Source organism: Spodoptera frugiperda, chromosome 4 (genome assembly GCF_023101765.2).
Source record: "Spodoptera frugiperda isolate SF20-4 chromosome 4, AGI-APGP_CSIRO_Sfru_2.0, whole genome shotgun sequence".
NCBI lineage: Eukaryota > Metazoa > Arthropoda > Insecta > Lepidoptera > Noctuidae > Spodoptera > Spodoptera frugiperda.
In genome coordinates, this window is record NC_064215.1 from 2,726,707 (window position 1) to 2,752,180 (window position 25,474).

Here is a 25,474-nt window from a genome sequence, read left to right on the forward strand (position 1 = left end):
ACAATTTATGTTGTAAGTCCCATGTAATAGGTGGCGAGTCTACTGCCTAGTTCTAGGCATATCTCAAATGAATAGGGTATGTGTATCTTAAAAATCTAGAAATAATACCACAGAATTAGATTTGTAGTCCTTATATTTAAAGATTACACGTTAGAGCGACGGCGTGGCCGTGCGCGCTCGTGTCCCTTGGTGCGCACGTAAGGCTTAGTGTGCGAGCGAGGTGCTCCAGGAGCAGGGCCGAAGTGACGGACGGCCTCACGGGCGTTGCGGCGTCCCTGCAGCAGAACGGTCTTGGCGCCAGTTGGGGCGCGCAGAGCCAGCTGATCGAATGTCAGGATCTCTCCTGTAAATTAAATTGTTAACTTTAGTAACTTGAAAATAAAGTTGTGTGTTGTTGACTAAATAATACTGTAAGTTTAGGTTATTTCATGACAGGGTAAAGGAGCTTTGGTGAAGAATCCTCAAACAATAGCAAGACAAACAGAATTAAGTTAATTCCTGCTGGCTTACGAGTATGGAACGAAACAAAAACACATTTATTTTTTTTTACAAAAATCAGATTACAATGATCATAAAGGTTTTTGTTTCAGGTGGTTTATGGTTATGCATAGTAGATATTCGAAAATAGTGGGATTTAAACTAACCTACTTTCAATCAGTGGATATCATTAGAGGTGGAGTATTTCACTAAACCAACACTATTATTTAAAAAATACATTGCAAATTACATTCATTCCGCAATATCACCAAAAGAACATTCAACAACTGAGCAAGAAACATTAAATATTTGTGAAACTACTAACTGCTGCACTCAGAAATATTTAATAATAACTTTAACTGTTCCTTAGTATTTATTAAAAACAATTGTTAAGGACTGGGTTAAGTCACCATTAAATGACTGAGTATGGCGGGAAGATCCACATTTTAGTTTAAATTTTGACATAGTATGTAGTTATAAATAGACTACTTGATCACACATCATATTTTATTAATTGTTAGTAAAGTTATACTATCACAGATTAAATAACCACAACAATGTTGTTTAGCATTAAATAATTCAACAAGGCTATGAAAAACTAACCTAATAGTGGAAAGAACTTTTTCAGAGTCACATTAATTGGTTCTTTGTAACTAAACTAACCCATATCTTCCATTGAAAATACATAAATGAACAGAAACAAACTCCACATTGTGAAACAGGTCAACAATTGCTTATTTCTACTAAACGAGTAAGTTAATATTTCATCTCTTTGATAAATGGGATACTGAGTTAGACAATACACTATAAATATTACAAGTAAATGGAACTTCAGATTTTATGGAATAAAGGGTAGTAGAGGAGTAACATACAAACTTGTGCAATTTAATAGACACATTTGAGCATGAGTTAAAGCTAATTCATAGGAGATTTATTCAAAGAGCTCACTTAGTCAGTTTTGTATTTACATGCATGCTTTCTAACCTCAATTAAAATAATAATAACAACATTGTACAGTACCTCCAGCGGCCAAGATGCGGGCACGGGCCTTCTCGGTAACGTGCAGAGCGGCGACTGACATCTTAGGCACCTTGTAGAGCCTCACATCATTGGTGATGGTTCCTACCACGACGGCAATCATGCCCTCGCGAGTAGGCTTCTTCATGTGACGGGCCAACCGAGACAACGATAGTGGAGGTCGGTTGATACGGCTCATGAACAGCCTACGAAGAATGATCGTGTTGAACTTGGAGTTCGTACGGCGAGCCAAGTACCTGTATAGCTGGAAACAATAACAAGTTTAGGTTAGAAACTGAAAGTTTCACAAGTTGATGTTTATGAATTGGACGGTAATGAATAGGGTTAATACCGTATAGAACAATTTAGTTATACTTACTTTTACAAGTAATCTCAGGTACACATCCTGAGACTTGACTTCGGTGCGCCTAACTTTCCTGTCGTGTTTATGGTTGATGTCGATACCCTGAAATATGTAAAGGAACACATATTGATAACACTGCTTTAAGTAAAAATCACCATGAACTCACACAACACTTTGTTTTCATCACGATTTTCAAAGATTTATTTTATTTCCACAGTAACCAAAACTCACCATCTTGACAACCGGAAGAAAAAGAGACTATAGACAAAGTAGATTGTTGACAGCTAGAAAAAATACTGCCAGCACCAAAAAAATAAAAATAAAGACGGTCTTTTCTAGTCTGGCAAGTGCTTAGATCTCTATCTTGCCATAGACTAGACATTTGATTTCTGTATCAAAACTTGTAAAGAGGTAAGGCAAAACTCAAAATCATAGCATTTATTGCATTCATGTGTAGACACCGAGATTACACATTAGCAGATTAGTTTCAACATGAAACCAGATTAGCGCCCGACAACATACATATACAATGTGATAGGGGCGAGACTTCTAACCCGTTAAGGCTGAGTACTACATCTAATTTTATCGACAAAAAAATAATATAGGGGGTTGAACCCCTAATTGAAAATATTGAAAAATAGTGATTTTTTCGGTAAAAATAATTCACAAATGATTTTTTTTCTCACCAAAACATTATCAAACATATGAAAAAAGTAATGAATTAGTTAGCCAAGGTTATTAGCTACCGTTTGTTGTTTTTTTTTTGTTTCTACGACGCATACAACCTTTGATATCAAAAAAAGTAAAAAAAATATTAAAATAGCCATAACTTTTAGGGGAGGGGATTCGACCACTTCGACCCCCGACTTTTGTTGATAAAATTAGGTGTAGAACTCAGCCTTAACGGGTTAGAAGTCTCGCCCCTATCACATTGTATATTGACACAATAGGTATATTAAGATAAAAAATTATGTTGAAATTTAAAATACATGGAATAAAATTATTATAAAAGTTCTAGATTTTAAAATTCTGTACAGTATTCTATTTTTAATGTTGTACTCTTTGCAATACTATATTCGTTCAATTCAAACGTGGTTCAAATCAAACCATCAATGTCCAAAACGTCGTTTAAACGCGACGGATACAACACACAATCATGCATGATTGTCTACGTAGGTATGCCTTTTGATAAGGAACAACAATGCAAGAGTCGATTATTTTCTTCACCTGGCAGATGACATGTCCTATGGTGCCCTTTGGTTGAGTGGTCTCAAGCGCGACTGTCGAAAGGCTTTTTGGTCTCTTAAATCGGTCTAGACCTGGTGACCGCGCCACTACTGCCATTAACGCACAGCTTGCAGTCGTCAGGTCTGGACAATATAGTTTTTTGTCATGATAAAAATAAGTCAGGCAGGAATAGAATTGCATAGAAGATAATTTGAATTGATGTGCCATAGGGAATTTGAACAAATGAATCTCAACTGTCGCCAAGTCTGTCATCGCGACAGATAACAAGTTTCGACCGCCGTTTTTTCGAAAGGAATGGAATTTAATTCGAAACATCGAAAATTATCAAAAAATAAAAATTCTGTTCGTACTCCTTCATCCTCGAAACCCAGATTGACCAAAAAAAAGATAGTTACGCGAAAACGGAAATGCGTTTGCCTCCCTGAAAATTATTCAGTTGTAGAGTTCCCTACGATATGGAATGAACTAAGACAGAACGGTCAGCTGTGCGATGGCACTATCGTGTGCAGGGACATGAAAACAATACGAGTGCATCGGGCGATACTATCTGCCGTTAGTCCATACTTCAAAGCCATATTTATAAATTCGTTAAAGAAAGGAGAGCCTGAGGAAACGGAAATTTTTGTCGATGTCCCTAGCTATTACATGACCTTGATCCTGGACTATGCCTACACAGGAACTTGCACAGTGACTGCAGAAAACGTGGAATATCTCTTACCGTATGCGGATCAATTTGATGTTGTTGGTGTTATACAGCTATGCTGTCAGTTCCTTTTGCACGAGCTGAGGCCGCATAACTGTCTTGGAATATTTAAATTCGCAAGATATTATTTCTGTAGTGAGCTAGAAAAGAAAGGAAAGTTGTATATAAGACAGAATTTTAGCAGAATACTTAAGGAATGTATTGAATTTAAAACACTTTCATATGATGAATTAGAAGATATTTTGAGAGATGACGAACTGAATGTTCGAAACGAAGAAATAGTATTCCAAGCAGTTAAAACATGGGTGGAACACGATTTGGAAAACAGAAGAAAATGTATTCCACCATTACTATTGTGTGTACGGTTTGGTCACATCAGCTATAAATATTTTAAATCGAAAATATTGCAATGGCAGCCGGTTGCTGAAGACGAGGTAAAACAATAAAAATATTATCTAGAATAACTAATGTATTGACCTGTAGTCATCACAATTACTCGTCTGTTTGTTTACAGAAATGTCAAGAAGCTTTGTATCCAGCCGTGGTATTCCTTACATTATTGGATTCAAGGCCAGGGACAGAAGCAGATCTTAACGATCCTTTGGCAAGGCCCCGAATACCTTTTGAGATACTTTTTGCAGTTGGTGGTTGGAGCGCTGGCAGTCCTACTAGTTTTGTTGAAACTTACGATACAAGGTATATTTCGCTTTGTTTTAATTCTACTAACCACTTTCATAAATAATCATACTATAATTACATCGACAATCGGAAAACTAGATTACCCCTCTAGTCCCTCTAGCAGATTTTGTCTATGGTAGTATAGCAGAAATGGCGCGAAGTTTAATAATTTCGTTAATCTTTTTAATTATTTAATTTTACTCAATCAGGGCGGACCGATGGTTTCTGTCTATTCACATGGACCTGACACCTCGAGCGTACCATGGCCTTTGTACGTTGAACAATTTAATTTACATGATCGGTGGTTTCGATGGGAGTGATCATTTCAACACAGTTCGGTGTTACGACCCCGTGGCGAACACTTGGCACGAAAGAGCCTGCATGTACCAGGCGCGGTGCTACGTGAGCGTTGTGGCTCATGGTGAGTTAATGTTTATTTACAACTCACGAAATTTATAACGACTTTTGCCAAATAAGAAACATTCAAAATAAATTCTCTGTGCTGTGCTTTCGATACACAATTAACGTTCGATGTTAATAACAGCGACGTTTTATAAATTAATTTTTCAACTTATTTGTTAGGTAGGGTAGGTAGTTGACTAATGTCTTTACGTTTATTTAAAGATGGTTTAATCTACGCCCTGGGCGGTTACAACGGTCGTACGCGCATGTCTTCGGTGGAGCGCTATTACCCCGACAAGAATCAATGGGAAATGACAACGCCGATGAACAAGCAACGCTCGGACGCTAGTGCCGCGTCTCTTGGTGGAAAGGTGAATGAATATTGGATTAATTATGTTGTACGCCTTACTCACGTAAATGTTTGATGAGAATTAGTCAATTAGTGATCTAGGTATAGTCTATGACTTAAATCTCCTCTACCTAATCAAGCAAGAAAATCTGTTACTTAGGTAGTTAGAATTTAAAGACAACAAGTTTACCTACTTTCTATCCTGAAGCCACCTACCAAGTATGAGGATGAGCAAACTCTTATAAGTGGGAAGCCTTTGTTTAGCAAAAGATGTAGGCATTTCGAATGATGACTTTCTATAGTGACTAATTTGTTTAGATATACATCGTTGGTGGGTTCAACGGCCAAGAAGTTTTAAGTTCCGCCGAGGTGTTCGATCCAGACACAAAACAGTGGAGCTTCATCAGATCGATGCTCAGTCCCCGATCCGGAGTCAGCCTTATCGCTTATAGGGACTGCCTTTATGCACTTGGGGGATTTAATGGATACAGCCGATTGAACACAGGTAAACGCTTAGTAGACACAATCCTTGTTACTTGAGTAACACTAATAATTTCATCCCCCATATGAATATTAGCTTTTGTAATCCTACTTTATACTCAATTATTATAGCTCTAGTCACAAGTTAACTTGTAAAGATGTAATGTGATGTTCTTCCTTCAGTATTCGTATATTTTCTTCTCAGGCGAAAGGTTCAACCCGCAGCGCGGCGGGGACTGGCAGGAGGTGACGGAGATGTTCAGCGCTCGAAGTAACTTCGCTACGGTGTTACTTGACGACATGATCTTCGTTATCGGAGGATTTAACGGTAACTAGCAAGCATTAAATTGCTTCATTAATTTGATGTGTCCATAAAACATGATCTAATTTTGCCAGGGTCAACTACGATACCCCACGTGGAGTGCTATGATGGTGACACGATGGAGTGGTACGACGCTGCACCCATGAACTTGAACCGATCAGCGTTGAGTGCCTGTGTTTTAGCTGGCCTACCCAACGCGCGGTCGTTCTCATACCTCGCCAAAGCCGTGCCTGCCGCCGGCGCAGACCAGGCACACCACTCCTGACCATCCCTCAAACCAAAACCAACCACACAAATACACTCCACTCAAGATGCAGCTACTCCCCATCAATCCTTCGCTTCGTCCAAAACAAGTACAACGCCAACGATGATCAAGATATTTTCAGATACATTTTCAAGTTCTCCAATTGGCCGATTTTTGAACCAAAATGGCGGCCATTGTGTGGCTTTTGTGATTGATACGTATATCTCTGTGATATTTTCATTGTACATAGAGTTTTGTGATCTATTTTATGTATCGAAAATCATGGTGGTATGGGCTTATTTTATTGTACAGATCATGTCCAAGCATATTTTGTATTTTATTGTTTTAAGTACAGGCAAAATGGTTTGCCTTACGATAATGAAGGGAATGCAGGTCCCCAAAATAATATTATGGGTATTTTAGATATTGTTTTAAAGCGAGGGATTTGTTGTAAATTTCAAGTTTTTTATAGTGTAGTTTGTGAAAAATTTTATTTTCGTATATTTGTGTACAGTTCGCGTCCGTGGGAAATCAGAGTGGTCGCGTTTTGGATGTGTGTACGATATTGCGGTGGGCGGAACCTTCGCGATATTGTTGTATCTGTGATATTTTTCACTTAGTGCTTGAGAAAATTCAAAAAAATGTAAAATTGTTAATTTTTTTAATTTACTGAAAAATTTACTGTACCTGATTGAAAGATAGAGAAATTGACAAATAAAGAAAAAACTATGACTATTCTTCGTTTTATTTTTGTAGAAAATAGTTATAATTAATTTTTGAAACCAACACATACTTTATCCGGAACCAAAATTTGGAAGTGCTGTATTTCATTAAAGGCTTACATTACATTATCCGCACATACAATCGCGTAGAAACACAGGCGAGTAGCCGACAGCAATTATAATACATCCCTATAACAAGCCTGAATCAACGGGCAGGCGAGAGTGTAGTGCAATCGTGCGTATATTTACTACCGGAGGGGGGATTAGGGAGAAAACGGGAGAGACCGCCCCTCCCGCCGTGCGGAGTTTCCGTCGCGATCGAACCACAACGGAGGCGGTAGTGAACGCGGTCGCTTCGGGGCGCGGCGCATTATCGAGTACCAAATAATTAGACATGGAGCTAAAAGGGAAGGTAGCCCTCATCACCGGCGCCGCGGCCGGCATCGGCCTCGCTTACAGTCAGGAGTTGCTCAAACAAGGAGCCAAGGTATGTTCAACTCAGTACATATTTTTCCAGGACTTCCTCTGCGCATGGCGTAGTTCCTAAAGAAATATTAAGTTCAAGGTAAATAACTGTTGAATGGAGTGTACTGGATATTCGCCAATACTACACAACACAAGTGTCGTACTTGAGTGTGGGACAAATGTTCTAATTGATAGTAAGGTGGATCAGCGGAGAGCCGGCGCTCACTTGTATTGATTTTTGCCGGCGCCCCGGTCATTGGTGTGATTGTTTTCCTTTTTAGATTCTTTGTACTTCTCTAGACACTGCGTTCACATAAAGAGATATTGATGTGCCTATTCAGAGTAGTTATTAATGATAAATTATTTAATTTAGTAGGTATCTTTAGGCAGTGTCTGAAAACGTGGTAAATGTATTATAGGTAAACTGCGGATATTATACAGTATATAGGACTACACCACTGCGCTACGATCATTCCCTTTTTCGATTTAAACGAGATTTGCGAGTTACATACACTACTATTTAGATACAACTAAATAGTATTATATACACTAGTTAGCCCTATACCCGCGATATGCAATCAAAATAGGGAAATATTCTTTGTAGGTACTGAATATAGAGGATAATAACAGCAACATGAATCACCAATGGATTTATAGCGTTGTGATCCATATGAATAACAAATAAGACTACAATAGATACCTACATATCAATTAACTATTTAGGTAAACATTAGGATTAATAAAATAATGAATTTTAAGTAGGCAGCTTTAGCTTTACGAGTGCGTACCAAGCGTCGGGTCGCTACTACATCCTCATGGCACTTTACAGGTTGCACTTTGTGATATCGACTCGGAAATTGGCGAGCAGGTGGTCGACGATCTCGGTTCCAAGTATGGACGGAAGAACGTGCTGTTCTGCCGCTGTGACGTCACCGACTATCCCCAATACGAGGGTAAGTTCAGGGCATCGCGTGCAAATATAAAATTTAACCCTTCACTTTTCTAAGTAAAGTTAAAATGTGAGCCGTAAGAAGTTATTTATAGACGTAATTCCTGAAAGGGGGAACTTTACTAATGTATTTCTGAACGCATTATGGAGGAGAGAAATAAAATCACTTTGGAGCCGATATAATATTAAGGAAGGAATCCCCTAAAAACTGTAATAACCGTTATCAAAAGTCATTTTATGACAATCTTCTTCGGTAGATATTTACTGTATTTTTCTAATATTATCTTACAGAGGCGTTCGAGATGACAATGGAAGTGTTTAATCGCTTGGACATAGTGATCAACAACGCGGGAGTAATGAACGACCGATTCTGGGAATTGGAGGTTGACGTTAATTTAGTAAGTTTTTTCTATTTATAGAAGTTCGACTAAATTTAATTTTGTAAGGAGGAAGTCGCAAGTCCCTTCTCTATTTTTTCCGGTAGCTATTAATTTTGTTTGAATATTTTTATAGCTTTTACTTTTTGAAAGTGCATGATAAAATATTATGAATTTATGATATCTACGTATTATACCTACATAGTACTCTAGCGTCTTGGATACTCGCCTGATTCTTTTATGAAAGCAAAAATGTGTAGGTACTGGACATGATTGTCATCTAAGTGTTGGCACGGTACGGTACCTATCACCACAGAATAATAAGTACAAGTACTATCACTCTATGGTTGACACGGTGGCTAAGCAACCACATAAAGCGCGTAGAGTCGCGAGTTCGATTTCTGCACGAAACAATACTAAAAAAATAAACAATGATAACAAATACAAGTCATAGTTTCAAGATCCCACCTTCTACCTGACAGAACGGCGTAATACGCGGTACTCTACTGGCTTACCGCTTCATGAGTAAGGACCGCGGCGGCCAGGGCGGCACCATCGTGAACACGGCGTCCACTGCGTTCACCAGGCCTCAGGTCTCCACGCCCATCTACACTGCAACCAACTACGCTATCGTGGGATTGACCAGGGCTTATGGGGTAAGTTTTGTAGTATTTCGTAGATAGTCGATAAACGAGCAGACGAATTGTCTGATGGTAAGCAATGTTAAGCAATCGGCGCCGCACATACACAATTTCAAACGAGATTCATGCACGTTGCCGACCACTTGGGGAAAAGGGATTTGGATATCCGTGAAACTTAATAACACGGTGATTCCTATACTCTGCAGTTTTATCAGTTTTACTATTCAAACTAAACGAATAATCCGAATAAGGAGGTAACGTGCACTTCCTAGATAATCATACTACCCAAGTACCTATAAGACTTATAAAGAAGGGTGATTAGATTATTCTCGACTCGACATTTTTATACACTTTACCTACAGTAGGTACTTACATACATTCTCGTGACGCTCCCGAAGGAATGAAGTTACCGAGTGAACTTTCACGCTGAGTGACAAATTGAATTTTACGATTTGATCGCTGGTTTTAGAGTCACTTATAAAGACTATAAGCAAGGATAATTTCAGTAAATATAAAGGCAAATAAAATTCAGAAAATTATCTTTAGCTGAGGTTCGTACCTAATCATATATTTTTTTCTATAGGATCAGTACCACGTCAATTTGACTGGAGTGCGGAGTATGGTGATTTGCCCCGGCCTAACCGACACTGGTCTCGTCAAGGAGATCCGTAAGCAGCTCATGTCGTCGGAGTACGAGGCAGCTTGGCAGAGGGATAATGCTAGCTGCAAAATTCAGAGGTACAAAAGAATATTATGTACCTATGTAGGTAAGGTAGTTTGCTGAACTGTACGGTTGGCGCAGCGGCTGCTGTGCAACGTGTAGCGGGTTTGATTCACGCACAAACAATGTGCGACCGAAATATTGCTGTTTCGGTTCTACTGCTACTAGGTGTGGTGTGTATGGTGAATTTCGTTTGTAAACGCACCCAGAATATGGGAGAAAACACGAGTGTAAAAAACGATTTAAAAATTACGGATGTCTCATGTACTGATTTCTATTTTTCAGTTATATATTTTGGCACTAGTCTACATAACAATAATTACGTTCCAGCTCTGAGCACGTGGGCCGTGCGTTAGTGGAGATTTTGGCAAAGGGTCAAAGCGGCTCTGTATGGATCGTGGACAATGGAACACCAGCGCGGGAGTGGCGCGGTTAAGTCTGTCGTGAAAACCCCTTTATTTTATCACAACTATGCGTATAAACGCATTTTCCATTGTGGGTCGAGACGATTTAGGAAGCTCATGGATTGATTGGTGAAAATTGTAGGAGACTTATGAAAATGAGAAGGACATAAGGAATGGCTATATTATACTCAGATGTGACCCCTTGCTTATTTAGTATTAAATTTTTTACCTCTTTTATACCCTCCCACGTCCCAATATTTCGATATCTCAATGGAAACTATTACTAAGGCCACATTCAGACATACATTTGAACAATGTGAATGTGCTTAGTATTTTCTTATGTTAAAATCTAAGTCACTTAGAAATTGGGGCATATAATGTAAGCTCAAGGAATACGATAGGATAGGAAACGCTTCTAATATACTTATGGATTATGGATGAATCCTTTTTACTTCATGTATGTTTAATTGGACTTACATAACACGTAGTAGAGGAATGGTCGTGGTTGTGTAAATATTTCGTTCACCTAGTCGGTAAAGCCTACCAGCGTAAGGCATTATATTTTTTAAGATATACTTTTAAAACCAAAATAATATGTAATATAAAATGTCGTATGTCGTGATATATATTGTGTACTTTAATCAATTGTAATGAATACTTATATTGTATACAAACAAGTATGTATTTAAGTATGTGCATACTTTGTATTTTAACTGCTTGGAAAATGTAAGTTACGGATGTCAAACATTTTGGTTTTATAATGACGAACTGCCTGCAGTAATTGGTAGCCATTAGATGCGCCAGGTGAGCATGTTACTGTAGGCAGGTCGCATGTATGTGTCCTCCAAAGATTGTAAGATTGTTTTCGATGTTTTTATAAACATTTTGTATGACATTTGTTGATTTATTTGATGACATCAAAAGCTATGCTATTTTGCTTATTTGCAATAAAATTGAGAATTAAACTTGGTTGTTTTAAATGAAATCGCCCATTGGAAGATTTGTAGTAAAGTTATATTTTTATATTGATACAATCACCAGGTACAGCTTTCGAGTTACAGATTTTTACAAATATTATGTTTGTCAAAATTTATTTAAGATTTTATGCATGAAAAGGACCTGCCAATATGAACACACATTGGTTAAAATTGATGATTCCAAATAAAGTACAAGAAAATAAGATAGTCCTTTTCGAGAACAAAGTTTTACAAAAATTTTATTAAATTGGATAAACATAGACTTTACTATTTCACGTGTTGATGCAGGTTGAGTATAGAGGAGCGAGCCGCCTCGGACAGGCCAGCCACCAACACGCCTCCTACATACAATGTGGCAGCAGTCCATCTATCACATTTATTTAGTACTAACTACAAATGAACGACAGTCAATAAACACTTTACATTTAATAACTTGCCGAGGCAGCCTCTAACCCACAATGATTTATATAATTACACATCAAACATCTGGCCAGCAGGTATTAAACTAATTTATCCTCATTTTAATTTACTAACACTTTAGTAGGACTGCTGCGTAGACTGTCGCATGTCATCGCTAGTTAATAAATAAAGTTGAGGCGCAATGACCATTCGAGTGATAGCAGACTGTTTTAGTACTTTAAATATATGGTTTACAACTAAATAGGCACAAATAATCATACAGGTGAGGAGGTAAGCTTTATGAAAATATTTATAATTCATTGCATAAATATATGTCGTATGCAATCTTTCATTGCACAGCCTCCCTGAAAATTTACAAGTGGCCTCATCTCACTCACCAACAACATTGGCATCGTTTGAATTACATAAATGAGCCTAATATCATCCCAGCTATTGGTCGACTTGTGACATTATACAATTCAATTTAGTAGATGCCAACGTCTTGCCTAATTGCGTTATCGCTCACGACACTCCTATACTTACATTATACTAACTGTGAGCCTTCTCAGTGTACCGACATTTTGTTCTGTCGCGCGGTTACGGGAAATTCCATCTTTATCCTTCCATTATATTGGATACAACACTATCACACCAAAACAATGTCCATCAACTTGAATCTCCACAACATTTTAACTTCCCGCAAGACATTACTTTTCAAATCAATACAAGACACTTTATCACCAAACTAACACTTTTCCGTCACTTATCCATTTTTGAATAGTCCCTGCTGCGATAAAAAATTCTTTCGGTGTAGCGGACGCTCTTCAATAAACCCTACTTAGCTGTGGACAAAAAGAAATCTCTCATGAGAAACATGTTTGGAACTACGAAATAGACAATGTATAGGGTAACAAAGGCATTACATACCCGCAGTGGGTGCAGGCTGCGGTTGCGTGGTGGAGGGCTGCGCGACGGGCGCCGGCGCCGGCCGGGGACCTCGCCCTCCGCCGCGGGGCCCGCCACGGGGACCACCACGCATCGCACGCCATCTACCGTCGTCTGAGAAACTGTGTACGTAGTTACTGTGGACAAACATTCATAATTACTACTGGTAAATACTCAACTTCAAATTAAGGGTTTATTCAAGTGTGTGCTTAGATTTGACGACGCGCCGCTCACATGCAGCTTATCTGCGCGTACGGTTGGTTTACACGTGACGTTAGTCTACAATGAGCTAAGAAAAAGTAAGGATATATGCATCTATAAGCCAGACAGGATTTGCAGTAGTAACCAACCCATAAAATTCAACGAATCTATGAAACCTAATGCACGTGAGGTTCAGCTACAACTTTATAATATCTTGATTGGAGAAGTGGGGAAGATCAGAAGGAACTAAGTAAACATAATGGTGTGATGAGTAACTTACGCGTACTGTTGATGCTGAGGGTTGTGATGACGCCAGCCCCCGCGGCCGCGCCACGCGCCCCGGCGCGCAGACGCGACACCGAACGTCTCAGAGTTCAACTTGCGCTCCGTCCGCCAGTCTGTTCGCTGGCTTCTGCCCTTAGACCTGTAAATGATAAGCATTAAATAAGAATCGTTTTAAAAAATATCACGTCACGTTTCTAGATAGATAAAAAAAACTACTAGGTTCTATGTTCACCCAGATTTCATATTCAGAAATAGTGTGATGGAAAAGGGTACAGAAGACTTTTGTGTCAGAGGACACACTCATGACTGAATTGTAAATTGTAAGCTCTAAATCAGCATTAAAGGTTTTGTTGTACAGTATTAAAAGTTACTCACCTCTCAACAGCCTCACAGGAGATGTTGTCAAAGAAGCTCTTGTTCTTGTCATACCCTGTGTAACCATTCTGGTCTTCATCAACTTCGGGTTCTCCCGCACCAGTCTCATTTCCAGAGTCATCCTTCTTGTCAACCTCACCCTGCGTTATAATAATTACTTCAGACTCCTGTGATGTCCGAAATATAAAAAAAAAAATATTAAAAATTTTGATAAAAACATACAAAACAAAAATTAAAAAAATAAAAGGTAAGTAAACAAGTAAAAACAAGAAGTAAAACAAAAAATGGAAATAAAGAGATTCAGTTTCTGGGAGACATACTAGCTGGCTTGTAATTTATTGCATTACACAAGGAGTTGAACTCAAAAACCTTGCTTCCCAGAAAATATTAAATAACATTTCATAAATAATGCACTTGCACTCCATTTAATTTGTAATTTCTTATCTTGTTTTGACGATCACAAGTTTAATAATCAGATTAGACTATCACCTAAGAAATTGCATCATACAGTCTGGTCCCTTTAGAAAATACATTTATGCCGCGATTTTAAAAGTATTATTATATGAAATAGTAACTTGTCAATCTTATTCAGAATTGTTAACTCATTATGTTGGCAAAAAGTATTCGATAGTGAACGGTTGATTGAGCGTGACGCGAACGCTCGCGGAAGGATAGGCAAATTGAAAACAAGAGGAAATGAACTGATTTATTTTGTGTTCAACATCATCTATTGGCCAAATATTAGCAAGATTTCTATTATCCAACGGTCCATATCAATAACTGATCTTTATAAAAAATCTGTGGATTGACCTATGTTTTTGACAGACAGAGAGCTTCCGTAAATTTATTTTTGGCATTATTTGTATGGACAGTCTAAAATCATGAATCATCTTAATCAAAATAATTTTGGATTGAAATCTAGCTACTGATTTCGGAAATAATAGTTATTAAATGATACGTCATTTAATAAGTATCCGAGTCTCTACAATTTAGCAGAACAAAATGATTTCGCGTAATCTTATTAGACGTCAATGAATGATTGTGTAATTCAAGCTTTAACGCAAATCTCGAATCAATGATCGGTCGTAATTTGTACGTAACATAATAAATCGACTATGACATAATTGTAACGACGCGTGTTTAGCGATTTTGTATGGAAACACCTGATATGACGACATAGAATTCAAGTTAACATACTGATAACTTGTTATTTATTTCCTAAGGAAACATACTGATTCAGATGCAAATTATTTCCTTCATAAAGTTTGGGCAGTTAAAATTACTAGTTTTACCCAAGTTAGATAATATTTTTGTAATAAAACGCAAACCTAGCATGTCTCCAGGATTCCTATTTTATCAATGATCAAGATTTTGTCCATTTAATATGGATATCATTGTTAATCAAATAAACAGAACTAAAGAAAACCAATTTAGAAAGGTACAAGATATAGAATCTTACCTCAACTTTCGCCTCTCCATCAGAAATCTTAGTCTTGGCAAGTTGGCTACGTAGCTCCTCGAATTCAGTGTTAGCTTGCTCAAAGTCATAATCCTTGTCGAACTTCAGGGTATTCTTGTTGCGGGGGACGAAACCACGACCGCGACCACGGGGCCGGCCTCTCCAACCGCCACGATTGTAGCCCTGCCCGGCTCCAGAGAAGTTACCTAATGATGAAATAAGATATTTAAAAAATCTGTCTATAACAATGTAACTATTATGAATGTTCATGTTCATAGACTAATGGAAAGAGCAACCGCGGAATTCATCATTTCATCCTCCAATAAAAAAAAATAAAGAGATCAAATAAGTACCTTTCATTTTATTTGGAAAGGTTAAGTATTTTATGACCAAAAAGAGATCATACCAGCTTGGTGATGGTGATGTGCCTGCTGGTTGGCGTTGGGCTGACTGTGTTGGCTGTGCTGCGCGTGTTGCTGCGAGTGTTGCTGGCCCGGGTGCTGCGGCTGGTGCGTGGATGGGGCGCCGCCGCTGGGGTAGCGCTGTCGGTTGCGCGAGTTCGTGCGGTTACGGTTTCCCGGACCCTTTTGCGCCTGACCATTGCTGCCGCGTCGGCTGTCCCGCTGCTGGCTAGACCCACTAGCCACAGAGCCGACCTACACAACCATGTCATTTAAATACCTTAGTTCTACAAATGGGAATATAGAAACAAAACCAGATAAGTAATACACCTTTTGGATGGAACAACATAGTGATGTAGCAGCGAATAATAGATGATGATGAGTTCTACTGTTTTCTAATTCATAGTAATGAGTAATGTAATCTGTAATGAATGAGCAGTAAGCAAAATGTTTACTTATAAAAATAGCTTTTTTATAAAAACCTTCTATTACATCTATAACATATGTCTTTTTTTTATTGTAGTAATTTATAAAATATAAACAAAAACGAAATAATTCTAAGTTATTCAGGAACGCCACTTGCCTTAATATATTAATTAAAATTAACATTCAAACCAATGCATGAATACACAAATAATATTTTAATGCAGGTCAAAATAACATTAAAATTAAACAGATTCTCCAGCTCATCGTTCCACTAAAATAATATAAGAAATGGAAGATGACTAGTCTAGTTGGGATATAAATAAATAGGTGTAAGCAACATTTAATTCACTTGCCGCTTGTAATGTTTGCGAGAATATCCCTCCAGAATCTGCTGTGGTAGTCTATGGCAAGGCCGCATCCAGAAAAACATTTATTATTTACTTTAGTCTAACTTAATGTACTATCTACTGTTAATAACTATGTACCGTGATTTTTACTGTATTTCGTTAAGTGTAATGGTTATTTTTTAGTAAAATAAGAGGTGTTATGAACTCACCTGCGTGCCCTGGTCCGCAGTAGGGCTCTTCCTGTGCGCGCCCACGGCCGGCGTACCTGACCGCGATGCGCTCTGCTGAGATCCTCCTCCAATAAGATCAAGCATTGAGCCTAAAAAACAATACTTTGTAGACACATTGTAATCATAAAAAAACCAATAATAATTCAGTAAATGCCGACGCTCTGCATAAGCTTCTGATGACAATCAAACATTGCTTCTTCATTTGCAAGCAACAGACCAAGGAGATGTGATAAATGCATGTTGCGATTTTTTTTTTGTTAATGTTTTTTGAATTGCATGCTGTATAATTGGTTTTTTTTTTATTAATATTGCATGCTCATTGTGACTATTTTATTAGACCACCACCATTTATATTGTTATGATGTATAATGATTCATTGTTTTAGTTTAGAGAATTCCTGTACACAAACACCACAAAATGAATATTAAATTTATGCAAGAGAAACTTTGTAATCCTGGAAAAAAATTTTGGTTCAATTTAGGTCTAACTACTGCTACTAATTAATTATGTATAATATTATAAGATATTCAAATATTCAATTATAAGATTTTCTTAACCAGTTTTAGGGACTTGTTAATATATGGAAGGTACTAGAAAATATTTAAAACTTTAGAATAAATATGTTCACCCTCACATTGTTAAAGAAGTTAATTTTATTTAGAAATTTGAATTAAAATATTACTTTTTAATAAGAAATGTTAGAAGAGTCTAAATAGGAATACACAAATATACATCATACATAGATATTAGAGTTGCTGTTAAAAGATTTAGGAAAATATTAGATAGCATGCACAGTTAGAACAGTCAGATTTTGTTAAAGCACAGGTAGTTTGATCATAAATAGATACTTTATTACAAATTTCAGTAAATTATTAATATTTTACCAGAGAAGAAATCAAAGAGTGACAATATCAAAGTATCTTTTTATGATTGCAAAAATCGCAAAGTAGCATGTGTTGAAGCAGAAGCTATAATTATCCAAGAGCAAAAACCTTGGTCTTTCACTTGATTGGCGTGATGCGCCACTCCTGAGCCAATCGGACCCGTGACAGGCGGGGGCTGGGGTGCCAGCTCCACTGAGGTTTGTGGAGACAACTCACTGGTCTTGTTGATCTGGGGGTGGACACCTCCTGGAAATCCTGCCATCGGGTGGTACTGGGGGTAAGGCGCCTGGCCGACCACGGGGTGGTTGTATTGCCCCGTGAACTGGCCCGGTGCACTGCCCGCACCCAGTGTGGGTGGCACAGACATCTGCATGATAGCCGGGTCATTGGGTATGGACGGGACATTGTTCAGCACTCGAATATCCTTGATGTCAGAGCCACGGAACAAGATGTAGTCATACACCTGGCTCTGTGGTGCCACAGGGTACTGTGTCTCACGATCCTCCGTACCAAACGAACGCACTGGAGACAGAAAAAATACAAAACCTTTAGTTTCTCGTAACACAATTCATATGTAGGGTAGGTGGAAAAAAATATTAATTTTCATATTGCTATTTTTTCCTGCTGTGTTTTACACAGATGGTAAGCTAAAAAAGTGGCATTACAATCTAAATTAGTTCAATACAGTGGCACTATTCATATAATAAAGTACCTATGTAAGTGAAATTAACTATCAACTACCTACAAGTAGTAAATTGTTCTGAAAATAGTGAAAGTACAGATTATTACATTATTACAAAGGCTACGTTCAGCTGATGCATCGGCTGCTGAAGAAAACAATATTGTAGCATACATATAGACGTTATCAACGTCATCAATGTGAAACCGCGGTCATAGGCGGGACCAACAATTTCTCTTTGAGGGTAGGAGAAAAACAATGTGTAAAATTTAATGTAAAATGATGGAAAATTACAAGTAAAATGTCCAATAATAAACATATTGGAACGCTTTCCCAAACAATAAACAAAGATGGGCATAAATCGGGAGGGAAATTGAGAACTATCTTCTAGAGACGTCGATCGATGTTCCTGCACGGAAAAATCGGCATAGCAAAGAAATTAAGGAGGGAAAACAGGTAAATGCTGGAGTTCGGTGGGAAAGAAAATCTTGTTAGAAGCTAACAGGATCCATTTGTCAACTTACCGCTAGCCAAAGCGATGGTACATTCTTGAGGATCAACGGTGAAAAGCCGGCCTTCGTAGCGAATGTCTGCTTTAGATATTAGGCTTATCTTGGAGCCCAATTCAGGCATTCCAGAACTCATAATGTCACTTTGGGAATTACTCGCCGATGTTAAAGATTTTTAACGATATCGTCGACCATAGAAATCAGCCACTGAACAAAATGACTGACGGGAAGTTGGCAACAAGCGATGCGTTTACAAACAGCTGTAATGAGTGGGGGAACTTTGGAACCTTACTATTTGGCTTTAAAAAAGTAGATAATATAATTCCATAAAAATAATTTTTATATTAGATCCAAGATAAAATTACATTAATAGATAATGTATAAATCAAAATTATTCGTATTTTTATTATATAATAGAATTGATACAAGCTTTGATATAAGTTTAAAAATAATAAGTTGACAAAAAGTGTCATGTCACCCACTCATGTCGTACAATTTTTCACCTGGTATTAGCAATGTATTAGTTTATAACATCATTTTATCTAATTAAATTGTAAATAACATCTATAAAGGCATTAATGTCTGAAAGATATAAATAAAACCAACAAAATAATATCGAATACATTTTTCATAAACAATAGTAAGTTTCAGCTTTTTTTTGTGGGGCACCTCTATTTTTGTTGTGTCCGTTTCAAACTTCAAACTTCAAAGATCGTTGATTTTTGATTTCGATTGAAGCTTGACTGGAATATTAGAAAAATTGTAAATACTTGTGTTTACTGTGTGTTTTAGTTTTATGTGTTTGTTATTTAAGTGGTTGTTGTAGTGTTTGTTTGCATAGTGGTTTATGTTACGTATGCGCAACTATGTTAGAAACTCCGCTAAGTTCTACGCCTGGTCTAACCAGGATAAGTATTGGCGGGAGTAGCAATAGTTCTATTAGAAGGCGAAGTCTTATACCACAGAAACCACCAGCGAGTAATAAAAATGAGGTAAAATCTATATATCTTTAATAGTTCATCTATAGATACTATTTCAATGTTTACATAACTAACTTATAATCCTAGTTCCATAGCCGGAGTTTCGTTTTCTAGCTAGAACACCGAAATCGTTTAGTGTAATAGTAGTTTCTGTTAAAATTATCTGTACATCACTTTAGAACACTTATCAGACAATGAAACTAGTGTAAGATATGGTATAAATATCTCAAGTACTTAAAAAACTTTTCAGGAACGTAATGACGATGATGCTGAGAGGTCATCGCTGGTGGCATCAGAGCGTGCCCTGGCTACATCGACTCCACACACTGCCTCACCCAGGCGAGGCAGAGATACCATGGCCTCATCACCACAGAAAGAGCATTTTCAAGGATGCCTTAAACTTTATGCTGAAAATGTAAGTACCAAAATATGTACTTTACTAAACCTACTACTAATTTTATGTGCCATAATGTGGACCCCTGCCTACCTCCTCAGGCTAAGCCTACTAATATTATAAATGATAGAAATGAAATGGATGTATGTATGTTACTTTGTTACTCTTCCACTCATAAACTACTAAACAAATCTGTATAAATTGGCACTTATCTGGTATAACACAAATTGTATGTGGAACATAGGCAAATGTACGGCAGAACATTATAAATAAAATAATATACTTAATAACTAATTTGTTAACAGCAAAGTATTGGGATTTAGCATGTTTGTGTTTTTCACTCAAAAGTTGATTTAATCTTTTATTATCTTGTTTTTTTTACATGCTCCTCAAATGTCTTCCAGGATATAATGTATTCTAGTAAGTTACTGTTACATTTACATCAGAGTATTGACTAGCAGCTATTAACATAGCTGTGTAGATATTGTATCAACTTACCTTCAGACAAACAGCAAATTAATAAAAATATTTTAATTATCAATTTCAGAAAATAACAAAAGATAATGCATGGAACCTCCAGCTCATAGATTTCATGACGTCTATGTTGAGGCGACATGACTCTCGGATGGATAACCTTCAGACTGCCTCAACTGTAGTGGATGCGTCGGCTCGGATATACTCATTTAGAGTTGATGCTGTTCATTTTGATGTGTTGAAGATGGCTGGAGGATTAAGTAAAGCTGCTCAGGTAAGTTAAATAGATAATTTGTGACAGATTTGTGGTCTTGATGAAGAAAATGTGTTTGCTGTACTGTTGACCCAAATTGAACATGTCATAACATGTCTGCTCTACTTAAATGTGGCAGTTAAATCAAACTGGTCAAATGAAATATTTGAAGAGGATATCTATTTTTTAATTTGAAAACTTATTTCTAGCTAAGATGGAAATCAATATTAACAATTACCTATTTCATCCTTAATTGTGATAATTAATTGAGCCAGATTGAAGAAGATATTAGATATCCTAGATAGATAGAAATATTATTTTAAAGCAAATGTGCTTTAAAATAAAATTTCTAATAAAAATAGTTTAAAAGATTTACTTATTAAGTGCCATAACTTTTACCAATAGTACATAATATATGAGAACCTTTTTTTTTCTCATAAAAATATTTATCCAAATTTAGATTTTCCTCTGTATTGTGGGTGGTGTGGAACTTAAAAGGTCACATACACATGAAGAATTGCTAATTGTGGAACTTGAACCCGATATATGTTGCACTGCGGCTAGTTGCCCAGCCAACACACCAACCGTGCAGTCCACTTTCACCTTTACCCAATCCGTCACAGATTAACATGCAAGACATATTGTTTATAAGCAAGACTTTCATCTATTGTACATTTTCCTTACAGGCAAAACGAGGTAAAAAGGATGATGATAACAACTCACAAGATGATGGAGCGGCTGATGGAGGAGAAGCCGCAGCACCAGTTAAAAAGAAGAAAAAGAAGGCCAAAGGCGCCATAGCTGCCAACCCTGCAGTGTTCAATGGAGATTTTGATACTAATGACTGTATAGGTGGGTTATACAAAATCTTGTAATACATATAATTATATTTATTACTTTTTTTGTATGTAAATCAGCATCGTTAATCAAATCAGGAATTATAGGACTTGCGAATATACGCATCCTCTTCCGCAAATGCGGAACCTCAGCTTATATGGAGTGTATCCTGTATCTGCCTAAATGGAGATAAAATGAAAACACGTTAAAAATTGGTATCTGAAACATTCATGAAATAAATTTAATTTGTCTGCGTATTTGCTATAATAAAATAACTACCTACTGAACTCGTTTTATATGTTTTTGTCAGTGAATTTATTGATATTGGAGTTTTTTTTTATTTGCAGATCCATTCTTCGAGAGGCTAGCGGCGACCACTGGTGATTTGACATCGTCAAATAGAGCGTTTAACGCAACGCTCCCCATACACGACAAAACACTTGCCTTGATATTGAGGTAAATAAGCAAATTATTATGCTGCAAATGTTGTTGAAAAAGATGCCTCATCAGGGCCGGGCTCACTGACGGCTTGTGTACGCAATGGGCGGCGGCTAAAGGCCCTTAGCCTTTAAGAAACAATTTTAAACAAACTGATTTTAAATGATATAAGTCTTTAATAATAATGTTTCTACTTTTTCTAAATACTGCCTCCTTCCAAATGCTGTATTTATTTTCCAGAACTGACGATCGGTTTTTAGAAGAAATTAAGGAGAATATTCCGGAAGAGCAGAACATAGACTTATCGGAGCGCATCACAATAGCTTCGAAGCTACTGCCCGCGTTTACAGCCAGTGACCATATTTGTGAACCTTTCACTGGCTTCTCCATCACCAACTGGGATCCGGATACGGAAGACACGTAAGTTTATTAATAATTTATGATTTTTTCTCCATTTACACTAAAAAGGCAATTTTGAAAAAAAGAATACTGTTATTCTGTTAGTTGGTTTTTGGGGAAGTTATTTGCTTATTCAATTATAGATTTTTAAAATGAGACAAGCTAAATAAGAACTCAGTGCCTCTTTAATAATCATTTTCTCAATTTCTAGTTTCTAAAAACCTTGTTAACTTGCTTAGATGTAAATCACGTTTTGACAATATGTTTTTTATTTTACCAGTGATAATCGGGTAAACAACTGGGTGGAAGAGAATCGGCTGAACTTGTCACAACAGGCGCTCGCCTTCGATGTCAATGCCGAGGTCGAACCAATACCGCAGGATGAACAGCACAATGATTTGTATGGTATGTAAACTACTTTATGTAATATCCCTGCTAATTTTTCAGCACATAATAAGGATAAGGAAAAGTTGATACCTATGTCAACTATTTACAGCTATCAATCAACAAAATAAATCATCAAAATCAGTTCAACTTTTCTCCTGATATAAATGGCGTAACTGACACAACTTAAAAAAGTTTCACAAAACGAAATCCCCTCCGGCTTTACCTTCTTTTGCGGTTTATTTGACTTTTATCTAGAGAAATTTTTGAGAAAGATTGTTTGTGTGTATCGCAGCCAGAGTCAGGTGGGAAACCTAGTTATTGATTATATTGTAAACTGTCTATGATCTTATTTTAATTACATGAAATGTTTAATTTCTAGACGATGAACCATTGGGCGGTATAGAAAGCGAAGAAGAAGCAGACGTAGCGGTGGCGGCGTGCGTGGCCCGCGCGGGCGCGGGGCCCGGCCTGGCGCGCATCACCGACATGCGGCCCGTCGCGCCCCACGACACCCGTCTCGAGTACTCCTACTGCGGCGCTATAGTCGCCGCATGGGCCGGACCCTCGCATTGGAGGCTGAAGAATAATAGAGGTATTTGTTCTTCTCTTTCAAATTATATGCACAGTAGATGATTGCTTTGAAGATTTTACCATCTTCAGCGCATTTCCATCCACTACTAAGCTCAGGATTGTACATTAACATACCACTGAGTCCAACTTTCGGCTCTCCATGGGTATTTCACTATCTTTGCAGACCACTATTTGGCCGACGCTGATTGTTTACCTGTTTAATAAAATGCGTTCTAATATTCGAATATTATTTCCCTAGCCTCAAAGATGACGGAACGCACCCAATCTACCGCCGGTCGCATAACAGCAGTGGAAGGCAAAAAGCCGGCGCGTACAAAACGTCAGCTAGACTTCCTAGGGGCAGGTCTTGCGTTCGATTGCCGGGCAGATCCCGTAGGAGAGTACGAGCCCACCCAGCCAGCCAAGATCATGATCAGTAGGAAGACATTGGCCACAGGACACACGTGGAATGAAGCTAATTTCAAAACTCCTATTGATAGGTAAGTTGTATGATGATGGAAAAAGACTTGGTCAGATAAATTGTAGGTAAACCTTGAAATCAGAATACTAAGCTATTTTGTAATTTTTGTTTATTATTCTATTAAAACATTTTTCTTTTACAGAGGATTAGACGAATCTCATTTCCGGAAGCTGTTCCTTCGTCAGAATGTGATGTTGTTGCGCAAGCGTGACTTGGAGCAGAGCAAGCAACCTGAACCGGAGCCCGTCACCGTGGAGGAGGCCAGAGATTACGACTATAATAACGAGAATGACGCCTCTTATTGTCCTAATAATATTCCTGTAAGTATTGTACCTAACACCATTGTAGTTGAGCCTCTGCATATTACTCCTCTCTGTTTAGAACTATTTTGCGGCCTAATCTGCTTAAAAAAAAACAAACAAACGTCTCAGTAAAATATGCATAGTCTGCAATATGCTTATCATTGAGTCACTCACATTTTAGCCTAAAGTCGCAGAAACTAGGACTCATTGTTAATATATTTTAGGATGGCGACGATTGGGGCAACGAAGACGCGACAGCGGCAGGAGATCTGCACGATCAAGTAAAAACAGCGGAACCAGAGGAAATTACAGATATGTTGGAACCACCCACTAAGGTAATATTCCTTTACCTACATGGTTTTCAAATTGTCTAATTGCCTTTAATTTAAAAGTATTGTTATTAAAAAAATACTTTTTTCTGCAGGTCGCGAAAATCTTTATACCATACGCGATGCGGGCGAAAAAAGTAGACATGAAACAGCTCAAACACTGCACGTGGAAACTGCTCACGGATAAACCGGTGGACTGCCAAAAAGAGGAAGTTAAACAAACCTCTTTCGCCACAATTTATAAACAGTTACCAAACAGATTGACGCCAAATATGCGTGAATCACTCAGTATACCTCTAGCCTTACTATCTTTACTCCATCTAGCAAACGAGAAAGGACTGATTTTAGAGAAAAGGGAAGATATGAAAGATATTGGAGTAATAGGCCTCATAAAATAATTAATATTTTTGTATATTTCAGTGTTTGAGTTTTCAGTAATAGTACAGATTCATATTGTCTTGTACATTTGTAATTACTATTTCTGTGCTTGTACAGAACTCGCCTTTTTGAAAAATACCTCAAATGCATGCGAGGAAAAATTAGTATTTTCCTCAAAAAGAGTTAAACTAGAAAATAAAGTAAACGAAATAATGCTCAATATGATATTATTTATGTTATCAACACCATGGAATATAGAGTACTTTTTGGTTTATCGCTACAAAGCGAATGCAGTCATACTGGTCAAATTATAATAATTAGAAACCGCATAATGTAACATGATTTGAAATTAAATTGTACATCCAATTCAATTTTCCCATTTTGTTCAATCCTCTAATTTTACTTTTTTATTGTAATTTTTATTTAGGTAATCTCATATTTTTTTGTAAGAGCAATGAAATAAGGCCATATTAGTAACATTGTACAGATGTTTTGTTATATTTTGTTTCTACGTAATATTGTAAATGTAGAATAAAAACATTCAACAAGAATATTTTGTTATTTTTACTCCA

At 37.4% G+C, this 25,474-nt stretch overlaps 4 protein-coding genes across 4 annotated transcripts; 3 read left to right on the plus strand and 1 right to left on the minus strand.

Moving 5' to 3' along the window:
• Positions 1-115: 115 nt before the first annotated feature.
• Positions 116-18,913, minus strand: LOC118272864 (protein LSM14 homolog A). The gene is made up of 13 exons (XM_050693542.1): positions 18,696-18,913; positions 17,601-18,014; positions 16,588-16,697; positions 15,611-15,860; positions 15,205-15,410; positions 13,746-13,912; positions 13,366-13,509; positions 12,867-13,021; positions 3,086-3,228; positions 2,090-2,116; positions 1,874-1,960; positions 1,498-1,759; positions 116-343 (listed from the first exon to the last, which is right to left on the minus strand). The coding sequence occupies exons 1-13, from the start codon at positions 18,814-18,816 to the stop codon at positions 144-146; spliced, it is 2,286 nt and encodes a 761-aa protein (XP_050549499.1). The 5' UTR covers positions 18,817-18,913; the 3' UTR covers positions 116-143.
• On the plus strand, positions 3,325-7,019 carry LOC118272721 (kelch-like protein 10). Its single transcript, XM_035589370.2, has 7 exons — positions 3,325-4,243; positions 4,324-4,505; positions 4,697-4,908; positions 5,112-5,260; positions 5,557-5,743; positions 5,924-6,046; positions 6,115-7,019. The coding sequence occupies exons 1-7, from the start codon at positions 3,401-3,403 to the stop codon at positions 6,303-6,305; spliced, it is 1,887 nt and encodes a 628-aa protein (XP_035445263.1). The 5' UTR covers positions 3,325-3,400; the 3' UTR covers positions 6,306-7,019.
• On the plus strand, positions 7,266-11,528 carry LOC126910668 (15-hydroxyprostaglandin dehydrogenase [NAD(+)]-like). The gene is made up of 6 exons (XM_050693470.1): positions 7,266-7,493; positions 8,301-8,424; positions 8,712-8,818; positions 9,280-9,453; positions 10,022-10,176; positions 10,490-11,528. The coding sequence occupies exons 1-6, from the start codon at positions 7,401-7,403 to the stop codon at positions 10,593-10,595; spliced, it is 759 nt and encodes a 252-aa protein (XP_050549427.1). The 5' UTR covers positions 7,266-7,400; the 3' UTR covers positions 10,596-11,528.
• A 459-nt stretch (positions 18,914-19,372) lies between the features above and the next one.
• On the plus strand, positions 19,373-25,453 carry LOC118272724 (condensin complex subunit 2). The gene is made up of 12 exons (XM_035589375.2): positions 19,373-19,672; positions 19,911-20,075; positions 20,602-20,802; positions 21,468-21,633; positions 21,966-22,074; positions 22,297-22,476; positions 22,736-22,860; positions 23,222-23,434; positions 23,672-23,912; positions 24,036-24,213; positions 24,420-24,530; positions 24,620-25,453. The coding sequence occupies exons 1-12, from the start codon at positions 19,547-19,549 to the stop codon at positions 24,920-24,922; spliced, it is 2,118 nt and encodes a 705-aa protein (XP_035445268.1). The 5' UTR covers positions 19,373-19,546; the 3' UTR covers positions 24,923-25,453.
• Positions 25,454-25,474: the final 21 nt, after the last annotated feature.